At 50.8% G+C, this 14,493-nt stretch overlaps 4 protein-coding genes across 4 annotated transcripts; all 4 read left to right on the top strand.

The window, feature by feature from the left end:
• Nucleotides 1-332: 332 nt before the first annotated feature.
• N7511_008791 (uncharacterized protein) lies at nt 333-2,878 on the top strand (the record flags this gene model as incomplete). The annotated part of the gene is made up of 2 exons (XM_057131168.1): nt 333-1,439; nt 1,493-2,878. 2 exons carry the CDS (start codon nt 333-335, stop codon nt 2,876-2,878), a joined length of 2,493 nt encoding a protein of 830 aa, XP_056979156.1.
• Nucleotides 2,879-4,002: 1,124 nt separating this feature from the next.
• N7511_008790 (DUF803 domain membrane protein) lies at nt 4,003-5,554 on the top strand (the record flags this gene model as incomplete). Its single annotated transcript, XM_057131167.1, has 6 exons — nt 4,003-4,143; nt 4,248-4,338; nt 4,393-4,483; nt 4,531-4,691; nt 4,755-5,046; nt 5,107-5,554. 6 exons carry the CDS (start codon nt 4,003-4,005, stop codon nt 5,552-5,554), a joined length of 1,224 nt encoding a protein of 407 aa, XP_056979155.1.
• Nucleotides 5,555-5,818: 264 nt separating this feature from the next.
• N7511_008789 (uncharacterized protein) lies at nt 5,819-8,871 on the top strand (the record flags this gene model as incomplete). Its single annotated transcript, XM_057131166.1, has 3 exons — nt 5,819-6,023; nt 6,108-6,892; nt 6,958-8,871. The coding sequence occupies 3 exons, from the start codon at nt 5,819-5,821 to the stop codon at nt 8,869-8,871; spliced, it is 2,904 nt and encodes a 967-aa protein (XP_056979154.1).
• Nucleotides 8,872-9,903: 1,032 nt separating this feature from the next.
• N7511_008788 (putative importin beta-2 subunit) lies at nt 9,904-12,858 on the top strand (the record flags this gene model as incomplete). Its single annotated transcript, XM_057131165.1, has 3 exons — nt 9,904-10,005; nt 10,085-12,703; nt 12,757-12,858. 3 exons carry the CDS (start codon nt 9,904-9,906, stop codon nt 12,856-12,858), a joined length of 2,823 nt encoding a protein of 940 aa, XP_056979153.1.
• Between the last annotated feature and the right edge of the window lie 1,635 nt (nt 12,859-14,493).

Raw genomic sequence — 14,493 nt, 5'->3', positions numbered from 1 at the left:
TCACGGACGAGTGGACTAAACAAACATATGTGATGGCAACGGCAGGGAGCTACTCTGTTCACTTCGGCCGGTGGTCCGTGCACCTCTTTCGCTTAGTCGGCAACCACTTTCTTCCTCACTTCACCTTTTTTGCACGCGTTGGAGAGAGACACTCACCCTCACTCATTTTATCGTTCTCTTCTCTCACACTCAGTGGCCTATCTCTTTAGCACTCTGAGATACATCTGTGTCCAAATCTTACATCTACATCGTCTGTTTGCATGGGAGCTCACTGTTGAGCCTTTCAACACTCACCGGTGGCACTCGAACCAGTTCACGCGTTCTTTTTTGTAATGACAGCAGTACCCTCTGTATCATACCCCGTCATGGAAGTCCCCGCCGTGGAAGACTCTATGGAGATGGCCTCGCCCTACCAGGGCCAGGCGGACGACTTTGACATCGACATCGACTTCATGGAGGACCATGATAATGCCTCCAACATGGACAGTGATATGATGGGTGCTGAGGAGTTCACAAACGCATCCCAACCTACGGAGTTTAACGAGGCGATCCACGATGCTGACATGGCTGATGACCCCTCTGAGGGGTCGATGATCGATGCCGACCTCGTTGACCCAGACAACGATATCGATGTGAACATTACGGAGGAGACATACGAAGCTGAGATGATTGAAGACGATCCAGTCGAAGACGTTGATATTCCAGTTCCCACTATCCAGCTAGAAATCACGGCCGCCGAAGACACAAACAAGCCTATCGAGGTAAACGAGACGGTCTCTGTCATGGCCGAACAACAAACCCCCGAAGGACAGCAACCCCTCAGTGTCCCTACCGAACCCCAAGAAGACCAAATCAATCCTCAGGTATCTGAAATCCAGACCCTCGACACCGAAACTGGGTCCACCACCGAGAATGATAGCCTTGCCCAAAACCCGACCGAAAACGGCACTCACGCTGAAACCTCCGAAAAACACGAAGCCGTTAACCCTACCGTCAACCCTGCCGTGGAAGTGAATGAGACAGGAAAGCCTTCTGTCTCGGTGACAGATGAGAACCACGAGGCAGCTGAAGGCTTCGAGACTAGTCAAGTCCAGTCCTCGATCGAGCAGCCCCAGGCTGCTCCCCTTGAAGAGCCTCAGGCTACTTCAACTGTGACTGAGCCTGCAGAAACCCAAGGTCAACTTGAAGGAGAGTCTCACGCGGAGCATGAAGAGGAATCTCTCCATCCCGTGAAAATATATTATCAGGACAATGAGATAGCTCTCTTTCCCCCTCTTGAGGGTGACTCAGCAGAGACATTCTTCCTGCATGATGAAGATGTGGCATATGAAAACATTGGTGAATTGTTCAAGGCTCTGCGCTTGGTGCTTCAGGGCAACGTGGCAGACAATGAAGTCCTCGTCATTGATATCGATGTCCTTGGTATCCAAATGACAGAGGTATGTATAATTCCCATATTCTTTTGACGATCATCGAATTAACCCTTTTTTAGGACTCTTTCCACACATCCCAGGTCACTCTGCATCAGGTCGTTGACCTTTACCTTCGACTCTGTCACAACGATGGCACCGCGGATGCTGAAGCTCTCTATCTAACACTGAGCAGCAAACGCGCCTTCCCTGCTGAAATCGCTGATCTCCTCGACGCTGCCAATGAAGGCAAGGGACTCTCAGGAATCCACCCTTGGGATGAGTTCGATGAATATGACCCCGGTTCCGAAGACGATATTGAAACCCATGAGACCGAGCGACATGAAAATGGATCGTCCAGCGAAGAAGCTCAGCCAGAACACTCAGAACCCGAAGCAAAGCTTGCCCCGTCCAGCGAGGAGCAGGCTCCTGTCGATGCGGCGAGTCAACCCAAAGAGGATCGCTCCAATGTTGCCCAAACAAAGGATCTGGCTCCTGAGGATACTAAACCTGATACTGCCCAAGACGAGAGCAACGGTGTGCTACAGGCTGATGATCTTCAAGGTCAAGTTGAAGGCAAGGAGACTGATGAACCTGACGAGTTGGAACACTTTGAAGGTGAACATGCTCAAGAAGATGATCTTCACAATGATGATCAAGCTGAAAATTATGACGACGAAAACGAAGATCACTACGATTCCGAAGGTCAACAGAGCGAATCTACGGCCACAGTGGCTCCGTTGTCTGCCGAGGCTGAGGTCACAGAGCAGACCGAGGAAGTCTCCACAGATCCTGCGGCAGTTCACCATGATCAACATGACGGCGAAAATGATGAGGTCAATGCCGACTATTACAACGATGAAGACAATAGTTATGGTGACCAAGAGAACTTCCAGGATGAAGTTACCGGGGAGGACATTAATGCTGGTGCTCAAACTCTTGCTGGTGATGCAACTGGCCCCGACGAAGAGGAAGATGAATTAGATGCCGCGCCCACGGATGAAGTCGTGTCAACAGACGCTTTCAACAATGAAGGCGATCAGACTTTCGATTACCCAGTGGAGCCTACCTCGAATGGTGCGCAACAAGACGCATCCTACACAGAGCAAACCCGTGATCATGCAGATGATTTGCTTGAGATAGCTCCGGACGTGCTGCAATCTCCCGCGAAACATACCGAGAACGAACCACTTTATCACATTGAGGGCGTAGATTCCGGCGAGCTTGTGGACGAACTAGCTTATGATGGAGTTACCGATGAGCAACATTTTAACGAAGACAACTTTGGCGAACATGACCCTCATTTGGAGGACTCCGAGGCAGTGGTACTGGCTGAGGCAGACCCTTTAGTCCCAGACGCCGAATCCAGCGCGCCCCTGTCTGCCAAACGGTCTCGCGAAGACGCTGACGACGATGAATGGGATCTTGTGGAAACCACCGTGGACACCAAGCGCCGCCGGTCATCGTAACCAACCCGTCACCAGGCCCGCCTGAGGGGCCTCGTTTCCCTCCACTACTATGTGGGCTCATCTTATATGATGCCCACTCCCAACCCTCTACTAATTCTCCCTGCCAGCGACCATCTTGACCGGCGGACGCATTGTCGGTGTCATGGGTTCACCGTTAACTACTCACAGGTATGTTCGCCCCTTTCCCTCCCGCGCGTCCACCCTCGGGGGGACCCGCGCTCCCTTTGTTCTCCTCGCCTCTGGATCAAACCCAGGTCCCTCCACACAATCCCCATTTGCGAGTCGCCTTCGCATTTCCCATTTTCTGCCTCTGGTTCATTGTGATTTTGAGATACCACTTTCGGTCTTCGGACAGCATCTGTTTTTTTGTCTTTTTTTTATCGGTGTTGAGGGATCTGTTTGTTTTGATCTCTTGTTTTCTTTTCTCCAATTCCCCCATAGGACTTCGGCGTCTAGACGTGGGATATCCCACGTGTAGGGATAGCAGAGTTACATTTCTTCATATTTTTTATGCTGCATAAAAGTTGCCTTGGAATGTACCTTTCCTTAGTCGTAAGTTGACTGAGCATGTCTCACTTTACATCTGAGTGGGTTAAGTAGGACGTACTGAGACTAAGCCAGTTTCCACTTAAACGCCAGGTCAATAGTATGAGTTTATCTCGACTAAGTATAGCAACACCGCATTCGGAAATGAAACGATCGCCGCACTCATTTCAGGGTCCAGGAATGGGAGAAATGCAGGCTCGGGTAGGGATGAGTCTAGGAACTGGCCACCTAAGGAGTTTAATGCCATTCATATGGGATACACCGATTAGTTCTCGAGTAATAGAGTCAAAAAATATTAGCATTCACGTTAATATTAGTCTCTCTCCGATTTACTATTCAAATTTCGCGGTTTCAGTGGCTCTCATCTCGCCTCCAAAACTCAGCCGTTCTCTTACGCGTCCCGATCGGCCCTTGAAACGGAACCCCACCGCACGCAGGCACCGCCCTTCATCTCACTTGCATCTTCTAGACCTTCGCTTCTTTTGCTTTGGCCCTCATCTCACTCTTTTCTCTTCCATTGCCGGCACTGGAGGTCGTTCGACAGTAGGAGCACTCGGCTCCTCAGCAATTACGTCAAGATGCTTCCAGACAAGTCAGTGTTCCCCGTGTTGCCTGGAGGTCAAGCTGTTAACCCCCATCCGCCTCTTAGATATGTCGGACTCATCTTAGCCATTGTTTCCACCATGGGAATCGGCACAAGCTTTGTTATTACGAAATTGGTTCGTGTGCCTACCCCGACGCTGCGATCGAGCTGGATGCAACCTGGATGCAACCTGGAACCTCGGCGGATACAATCGTGAACTGGAGGACTAATGGACGGCAGGGGTTGAATCATGCATCGGAGCGTCATGGCTTTGAGGGCGAAGGATTCTCATATTTAAAGAGTCCCGTGTGGTGGGCTGGTGTCTCTCTACGTGCGCACCCATGAACTCAGCGACGGGAGATTCAGGAGCTAACGTGGTTTACAGTGGGACTCGGCGAAGTGGCCAACTTTGCAGCTTATGCATTTGCGCCCGCGATTCTGGTCACCCCGTTGGGTGCGCTCAGCGTGTTAATCGGGTAGGCAGCTCCCGTGGAATATCTGGACACTTGGCTGACATTCACAGGTCGGTTCTCGGCTCGTACTTTCTCAAGGAGAAACTGGGGGTGTTGGGTAAACTGGGATGTGCGATGTGTCTGTTGGGCTCGGTCATTATTGTTCTGCATGCGCCGCCTGACAAGCAGGTCGACACCGTCAATGAGATTTTGGGATATGCTGTTCAGCCAGGTATGACTCGGACTCGAGTTTGGCTTGCGAGGCTGTAATAGATCGCTAATCCGTTATTCGCAGGGTTCCTCGTCTATTGTCTGGCAGTTGCAATCTTCTCCACGCTGATGATCTATCGCGTTGCCCCGGTCTACGGCAAGAAGAATCCTCTGATCTACATTTCAATCTGCTCCACTGTTGGGTCGGTCTCGGTCATGTCTGTGAAGGCGTTCGGCATTGCGGTCAAGTTGACTTTTGCGGGCAATAACCAATTCGTACATGCCTCGACCTATGTCTTTGCCATCGTGACTGGATTCTGCATTCTGACACAGATGAACTATTTCAACAAGGCGCTGAACTCTTTCTCCACCTCGATGTAAGTGAGACGACTTCTGGATGAAGCTATAGAATCAAATTAACATGTGGTCTCTGACAGTGTGAACCCGCTCTACTACGTTACCTTCACAACCGCGACCCTTTGCGCTTCCTTCATTCTGTTCAAGGGCTTTAACACCACAGATGCCGTCAACACAATCTCTCTGCTCTGTGGATTCCTCATCATCTTCACCGGAGTCTACCTCCTGAATCTGTCACGCCACGACCCCGATGGACACCACCTGGTGAATTCCAAGTTGGACGAAGACGGGGTGCCCACGGATGCCATTGCAAGCTTCCAAACTCGCCGCTCGATGCAGTCCCGCCGCAGCTCCTCGAGCGCATTCCTCAACGGAAACGGCGATCGTGAGGGGCTTATTCACGCGTACGACGTGGAGCACGGCATCAACATGAATAATTTTGAGGGAAGCGATGGAGAGCCAGGGCCGACGTTGCCACGTACCGACAGGCAGACTGTGAAGCACACCAAGCAGAACAGTCAACTCTAATGGGAAGCCTCAATTGTATTTTTACTCTACGAAAATGCCAGAGTTGCAGAACTCGGGCTCAGACGGATGTCTGAACGACTGGATATGACTCTGGGTATGCGTTTTGTTTTGTATATAGTTCGCAGTTTTTGGATTTTGAGAATAGATGGTGGGGCCGATGATGTAGTCAGCTGTTTAAGCCCCGAGATTCCTCTTCTCTTCTCTTCTTCCCTCTCTCTCTCTCTCTCTTCGCAAGGCTGTTCAATCTAGGGGGAGAGTCTCAGAATGCCTCTCCTGCGCAAACTGGTCATCGTCGCCGCTGTCGACGGTCTAGTGCTCCACGCAGCAAATGGCCGATCTACCAGCGGAAGCAACAATGAAGCCTCATCGATTCGTATCGACTACAAAACGAATAAGATAACCGCCTTTTCAAACCCGGCATCGGAGTCCCTCGACGGGAACGAGGCCCTAGAAGCCCACGGCCTGATAGGTATATGAAAAAATAAGCCACAGCTATAGCAAACCCCACAAAAGATCCAAACTAACCCGAGGGGTCGCTGCACCACACTTTCAGGCCTATTGTCCGTCGCCTCATACTCCTTCTTAGTATCAATAACCCAGCGCGAACAAGTCGCCCAAATCCAAAACCGTCCCGTGTACGCCGTGACGAATGTAGCCATCATTCCCATCTCCTCCCAAGCAGACGCCAGCCGCGCAATCGCCCAAGCTAGGAAAGATACAGCGCAGGAGATCCTCTCGCTGGATTCCTCGGATGACGACGAAGGCGATTTACCCGATAACGAGGCAGATCGCGCCGAGGCGGAGATCGCTAGCTTGCCTGCGTCCCCGACTCGTGAAGTGCATCATGCCCGCGGCACCAGTGTTGGGAGCATCGCGGAAGATGTAATCGGCAAGCGCGTGAGGTTTGGTCGCTTTGCGGCTAATTGGTTGTCGCGGAAAAATCTTGGTTTGCCGAGGCCTGGTGCTTTGGAACAGGATGTTCCACAGTCTCCTACTACTGCAGCAGCAGCAGTTCAACCTCAAGCCCAAGCCCCGGCTGAAGTGGTCGACTCATCTTTCGATAATAATGTGTCTCGCTCTACCGATGAGACCCGCAATCCAAAGGATGATCTTCCACCTTTGCAAGCGGGTGCATCGGAGGGAGCTGGCGAGTCGGATTCTGGGCGAGCCAAATCTGATCAGGCGACTGATCTCTTGCCCAAGTTGTTGAGATATACACGGCTCTTGTTTGCTTCGCGCAATTTCTTCTTTTCCTATGATTATGATCTTACACGGTCTGTTTATACACAGGAAGCTAGAAAGGATTTGCTTCCTCTACATAAAGTTGTGGATCCCTTGGTATGCGCGAACTAAATGCTTGGCTGTTTCATCTCTTGATGTCTTACTTGCTGACAGTTTCGCAGTATTTCTGGAATAGAAATCTGATGAGTGCTTTTATTGATAATGGGGCTCACGGGTTTGTTTTACCGCTTATCCAAGGCTTCGTCGGGCAGCGTGAATTTACCATAGCTGGTACTGAGAAGAAGGCATCGGAAGATCTTGCGGGAGGTAAGATTCTCGGCGAGAAGCACGAGGCAGAGGCAGTTGAAACCGATGCCAGCAAGCGCGATTATCTTCTGACGCTTGTATCTCGGCGCTCTGTAAATCGGCCAGGTCTTCGTTACTTGCGCCGTGGCATTGATGACGAGGGAAACACTGCCAATACTGTCGAGACTGAGCAGATTCTCTCGGTTCCTGATTGGAATCCGTCACGGCCTGCCTACTCTTATATGCAAGTCCGTGGTTCAATTCCGCTGTACTTCTCTCAGTCACCATATGCTTTAAAGCCAATCCCTGTGCTGCATCATTCGGCGGATACCAATCTTCTCGCTTTCAGCAGACATTTCCGAGAGTTCAGTCGCAGGTACGGAAAGATCCAGGCTGTCTCCCTCATTGACAAGGTCGCCGGTGAATTGAAGCTAGGAGAGCAATATGAGAGATACACGCAATCCTTCAATGAGGCCGGTGGCATCGATGGCACTCCATTGAATCTCGAGTGGTTTGAATTCCACCGCGAATGTCGCGGAATGAAGTTTGAGAACGTGTCTCGCTTGGTTGATCGTCTGAAAGACACACTGAACGAGTTCTGCTACACAATCATCGTCGACAACGACATTCTGCAAACACAAAAGGGTATCATGCGCACGAACTGCATGGATTGCCTTGACCGTACGGGCGTCGCCCAATGCGCATTTGGACAATGGGCTCTCGAACACCAACTTGAGAATGAGGGCATAGACATCGACTTTGGCGGCGACTCCTCAACTCGATGGTTCAACACACTATGGGCCGACAACGGTGACGCAATTTCCAAGCAATACTCATCGACAGCAGCCCTGAAAGGCGACTACACACGTACCCGCAAACGAGATTACCGCGGCGCCCTCAACGACCTGGGCTTAACGCTATCACGCTACTACAACAACATAGTCAACGACTTCTTCTCACAGGCCTGCATAGACTACCTACTGGGCAACGTCTCCACCCAAGTCTTCGACGAATTCGCCATTCAACTTCAAACAACCGACCCCGGAATCTCAGTCCAGAAACTCCGCCAGAACGCCATCGACACCAGCTGCAAAATTGTCATTTCAAGTCCTTCCGAAGATTTCCTCGGCGGGTGGACTATGCTCAGCCCTCGCCAACCAAATACGCTTCGCACCTTCCCCTTCGAAGAATCCGTCCTGCTCCTTACAGACGCGGCCGTTTACAGTTGTCGCTTCGATTGGGAAACGGATAAAGTCCTCTCATTCGAACGCATCGATCTTCGCTCCATCTCGCGCATTCATTATGGCACATACATCACCTCCATCCTGACGGATAGCCAAGCAAATGAAGCAAGCAATGTCGGCCTAGTCATTGTCTACCGTGACGGTGATACAAATGCCCTGCGTGTCAACACTCGCTCCCTCCAAAGTGACGTGAATATGTCTACGCTAGAAACGACTGCTAGCGCCAACAGCGAATGGGATCTCGTTTCCTGGCTGCGCGGCGTGAAGAGAGCGACGACGCGCTTCGTTGCCTTTAAGGGCCTTCCTTTGTCCGCTTCTGTTGCGAGTCCGCGCCTTGATCTGACTGCCGGTGCTGTGAAAGAGATTGATCGGGTGCGTTCTATTGCGCTGGATATTGAGCGTGCTATGGTTGCTGGCGAGGGGAGGAATGTTGAGGGGCATTCGGCGGTTGAAGAGTCCGATATCATTTCTTTGGCTGATGCGAAGAAGAGGACTGGTTGGTTGGAGTATTTGGTTTATGATATGAAGAAGATGGTTTGGGCTTAGTAAGGAGGGGGGGGGGTGTGCTTTGTATGGATGTTTGGTTCTTAATCCCTGTCGCTGTGATGATTACTACCCTGGTGAGGAAGGCGAGCGTGGGCGGACAATTGCCTTCTCATGCTTCTCGCAGTGACCGTATATTCTCTCCATATTTTGTTGTGTCATGCATATTGATTGTCATTCAGTCTCATGGGCTCCCAGGTGCAACTACATGATAACATACGGACTGAAGACAAATGCCCAGATTGATCATGGATGCATCATCTCTGATTCAACCGTGCACCCTTTGGGAGCTGCTGACATTCATTATGATCAAAACTGCGACGAGTGTCCATAGCTAGTTCTTGTGAGCTGATGCAAGTGCAAGTGTACATACATCAATCTGAAATCTTAGAGTTGATCGAGTTTGATGATCCCAAAGTAGAATGCAAAGTATCTCGCGCGTTTCTACGCGGACAGTGGCCGCTATAAGAACCCCGATCTACCTCACTTTCCTTCCTCGCTCTCTCACTTCTTCTCACCACTGGTTGCGTGTCCCCCGTGTACCTGGCGCGTTTCTACGCGGGCAGTGGCCGCCATAAGAAACCCGATCTACCTGTTGTGTTCTCTCCTTTTCTACTTTTCTCTCCCCTCCCTCTGAAACGTGTCATCGTGTTAGGTCTGTGAGATCTATTGAAGCTGTTCGCATCGAGCCTGTCACGCATTGATATCTCATCTCTCTTCTCTCTTTCGTTTCTCTCTTTACATCCCACCGCCTTCCTCTTTCATCCGCCCTGTTTTTTTCTGCCGGTGCACCCCCTCTTGCACCGTCGACGGTTCTCTTCATTTCTTGGCTGAGCAAGATTTCACGGCTTTTTCTCAATTACTTCTATGATTCCTGCATCGGTGGTAGCAGACCAGCGCCGCAGGTGATCGCTTTGTTCATTCTGGGGAATCGAAGGGGTCCGTTCCCACATTCTCGGCGGGGCTCCTGTGCCACTCGCACTTTCGACTACGTTTCTTAACCACAGTTGACCCCGAGTCCATATACCAGACAAAATGGACTGGCAACCTGAGGAGGAGCCATTGAGGCAGCTGGCTTGCTGCCTCCGGGACTCTCTCGTTGGAGGAATCGGTCCAGCCCGCAAGCAAGCTGAACAGGTAATGGTTTCCCTTTTTTTTGCCCGCCTCTGGGGCTCTACATCGTGAAAGGAGCTAAGCTCATCTCCTGTGTCAACAGATGCTTTCTCAAGCTACCTCTTCTCCGGACTACATTAACTACATCACCTACCTCTTTTCTACCCCGCACCCTCCTCCATCGTCGGGGATTAGCAATGCGGATTACAGCACCATTCGATTTGCCGCTGCCATGAACGTCAAGACCAAGATCTTCGTCGCCTACAACACCATCTCTCCCCAGAGCCTAGTTTTTGTGCGATCTGCAGCCTTGCTCGCCCTGCGCGACTCTGAGCGCAACGTTCAGCGCGGGGCTGGTAGCATCATTACAGAGCTCCTCAGTCAAGGAGGCCTGTTGGCTTGGCCCGAGGTCCTTCAAGAGCTGTTGGCTCTTGTAGGCAATGCATCCGGCGATGTTACCATTGGCACTCGAGAGGCTGCCATGGAGGCTCTGTTGAAGGTCTGCGAGGACAATCGCAAGATCCTTGACCGCGATTACTCCGGACAGCGCCCACTTGACGTGATCATTCCCAAGCTCTTGGAGTTCAGCTCCAGTGAGAGCTCTAACATCCGTGCCACCGCTCTCAGTGCCGTCCACATCTTCCTCCCCTACAAGCCCCAGGCATTGATGCACTCGCTCGATCTCTTCCTTTCACAGCTTTTCAACCTGTCTGGTGACCAGGACACTAAGGTCCGACAGATGGTCTGCCAGTCATTCTCCCAACTGGTGGAGTTTGCACCCGAGAAGCTTGCCCCGCACATGGAGGGTCTGGTCAACTACATTATCATGCAACAGCAATCTCAGGATGATCCGGAGCTCGCCCTCGATGCAGCTGAATTCTGGATCGGCGCTGGAGAGCAAGCCCAATTGAAACAGGCACTCGCCCCATTCATGCCTAAGATCATCCCGGTCCTTCTTCAGAACATGATCTACGAGGAGGATGAAGTCATCCGACTGATGGCCGAACAGGATGATGCCGATACCGAGGACCGTGCTGAGGATCTCAAGCCCCAGTTCGCAAAGTCCAAGTCTGACCGCATGACCGCAAACAAGCAGGGCGACCAAGCCAACGCCCCGGAGGAGCAACAGATCGAGGAAGATGATGATGATGATGACCTGAGCGAAGGTGAAATTGAAGACTCCGAATTCGGAGATGACCCCTCGGGCAACTGGACTCTGCGCAAGTGTTCCGCTGCAGCCCTTGATGTCTTCTCCAATGTTTACCACCGTCCTGTGTTTGAAATCCTTCTGCCATACCTGAAGGAGACTCTCCGCCATGAACAGTGGCCTAACCGCGAAGCTGCTGTTCTCACCTTGGGCGCAGTTGCCGACGGATGCATGGATGCCGTGACTCCTCATCTCCCAGAGCTCGTTCCCTACCTGATCTCACTACTGAACGATGCCCAGCCTGTCGTGCGACAGATTACTTGCTGGTGCTTGGCCCGTTACTCTGGCTGGGCTGCTAGTCTTCGTGAGCCATCTCAAAAAGCGCAATACTTTGAGCCTATGATGGAGGGTATCCTTCACCGTATGCTGGACAGCAACAAAAAGGTGCAAGAAGCTGCTGCATCGGCCTTTGCCAGCTTAGAAGAAAAGGCAGATGAAAACCTGTTGCCCTACTGCGACCCTATTCTGCGACAATTCGTCGCATGCTTCGCGAAGTACAAGGACAGGAACATGTACATCCTCTACGATTGTGTGCAAACACTTGCCGAGTGTGTCATGAATGAACTTTCCAAGCCTCATTTGGTCAGTATTCTCATGCCCGCCCTCATTGGACGCTACAACTCTGTTAGCGACGAGTCGCGGGAGCTGTTCCCACTCCTTGAGTGCCTTGGCTACATTGCTGCTGCATACGGCGATGTCTTCGCCGAATTTGCACCCCCTCTTTTCCAACGTTGCATCAGAATCATCTACGAGAACTTGCAAGCATCTCTCCAGTCGGCAAACAACGCCGCTTATGATGAGCCTGACAAGGACTTTTTGGTCACTAGTTTGGATCTCTTGAGTGCCATTATTCAGGCTATCGACCCACGTAAGAGTGGCGAGCTTATATCTTCCTCGCAGCCACGGTTCTTCGACATCCTGTGCTACTGCATGGAGGATTCCAACTATGAGGTCCGCCAATCCTCATACGCTCTTCTGGGTGACTGCGCTATTAGCATCTTCCCCCACCTCCAACCTTTCATCCCCACCATCATGCCAATCCTCATCAAGCAGCTTGACCTGGATCTTATCCGTGACGACGATCGCCACACCGGTTTCAGCGTTTTGAACAACGCCTGCTGGTCCTGCGGTGAGATCGCTGTCAACGAGAACGCCGGTCTCTCGCCATACGCCGAAAAACTATACCAAAGCCTCCTCACTATCATTGAGAACGAGGAGATCATTGATTCCGTCAATGAGAATGCCGCCATGGCATTGGGACGATTGGGACTCTGCTGCGCTGACCAGATGGCGCCACAATTGAGCGAGTTCTCTGGATCTTTCTTGAAGTCAATGGACAAGATTGACTTCACCCGTGAGAAGGCCTCTGCTTTCCTCGGTTTCAACCAGGTCGTGATGAAGAACCCGCAGGCCATGGAATCAAGCCTGGTCGACTACTTCCAGGCCATTTCCACTTTCCCCGCCAAGTCGCTGGTGCAGGAGGAGTATCGGGAGATCCAGGTCTCGTTCCAACAGGTAAGCATCTCGAATTAGGCTGCTGAAATATCATCGCTAATATAGTCTTACAGGTTCTGCAAGGGTACAAGAACATGATCCCCAACTTCGACGACTTCCTCGGTCAGCTCCCCCAGGCCGTAGCCCAGACACTGCGCACGGTGTACCAGATCTAAGCGGTCTATATCTTCACCATAGCTTCATTCAAACTCGAGATTTGTCTCACCCACAGGCAGGGGTGAGCTAGGAGGAAATGGACAAAGTACATAGGACCGCATGGGTCATATTCTTTTTTTTTCTTTCTTTCAAAGTTAATAGTAAGAGGAGGGACATAGGACAAGAGGAGGGAGGGGGAGGGAGGGGGAGGAAGGGGGGCAAAAATCATGGGATAGGAGCATTCTGCGATTTAGCCGATTTTTTACGTTTACATCTCATGATCGCAATGGGTATGCATGACTTTGAAATGATCTCCTTTGATTTTTCATTTTCCGTTGATTTCTTGCATCCATTTGACTGTATTGGTCAAGGGCATCTAGGTAGTTGCCTTTTTTTTTTCAGCGCTGGTTCGGCATTTTCTTCACTTCATATCCCATTAGATAGATACCTAGGTAGATTAGATAGATTCACATTCATGCAGGTTTCAGGATTTAAGATTTCTGAACATGACTTGAGGGGGCGAGTTTTGTTGGTCATTGGGTATAACGTTAGTAGTGTGGTCAATCAGTTGTGTGTCTGTAGATAGCGGTGATATAAACCAAGATTAATTATTGAGTGTAGGGATATATTAATTTCAGGGGATCATGAAGTGTAACTGCTTTCATTTACACGCATATATAGCAGAGCTATGGTGAAATCTTTGGGTCATATCTAGCTCTACGTGTGAAGGATTGACACACTCGCTAATCCTCAAATCACGCCTCAAATATGGCCAGGACTACGACTTGGGCCTTCAAAAGACCATGGTAGTTTGATTGAGATTGCATAGGTGTGAGACAATCTATATTGGTACGCTTAGCAAACGGCCAGCAGCCAGCAAACAGCCAGCAAACAACCTTGAAAAGAACTGAAAGCCTACTAACTTATACACACTCTGTATATGTCTAACGCATGTTTTGCTGCCAATCAAAACGGCAGAAAAAGTACTAGGTCTAATATATTCTTCACTTGCCTTGATATGGTTCAGTTTGTCTGATCTGTCGCAAATAGGGATGCTTAGGCTCAGAGTGTAGTAACCCGAATTCTCCTAACCTCGAGGTTTGTTCCGGTCTATATCCTGTTATTGTGCCATCCAAGTCATTACCCTTGTGACCTTTGCAAAGCAGTTGTAGCAATACCCTTGATCCAGTTACTTGCCTGTGTGCATTGCAGCCAACCTATGATCCAAACCCAAGAAGATCGAGTATCAACAGACCAATCAGCATCACCACGACAGCCAGTTCTCCCCACAAGGCCTGTGCATCCAAATCACCAAACAACAACCAAAAACAGCAGATTCACCCAGGGGCTTAGAAATCAGGCGACGTTGAGTAGGTCTCAGTTCGGTAATTTCGGTGCTTTCGGTGACATCCGCACCCCGGTCGATCCCCAACGACAAAGCAGTATGCTGCGACGCTAAACCAAAACAAATCTCGATCCGCCAGATCTCGGGGCACCTCAGGAAATAAAGATCAGCGGGGATTTCCAACGACTATTTGCTACGGGTATATTTGGATCGACCGCACTTGGTCTCGTGCATCGACTCCTTTCCCGTCTCCGCTCACGGTGAGGGATGTGCAGGTTCTGTGCCTGGATATAGACTCCGCGGATATGCA

The sequence above is a fragment of the Penicillium nucicola genome (assembly GCF_028828085.1).
Source record: "Penicillium nucicola strain IBT 29836 chromosome Unknown utg000010l, whole genome shotgun sequence".
Taxonomy (NCBI): domain Eukaryota; kingdom Fungi; phylum Ascomycota; class Eurotiomycetes; order Eurotiales; family Aspergillaceae; genus Penicillium; species Penicillium nucicola.
This window is presented reverse-complemented; position numbering and strand designations above follow the sequence as displayed.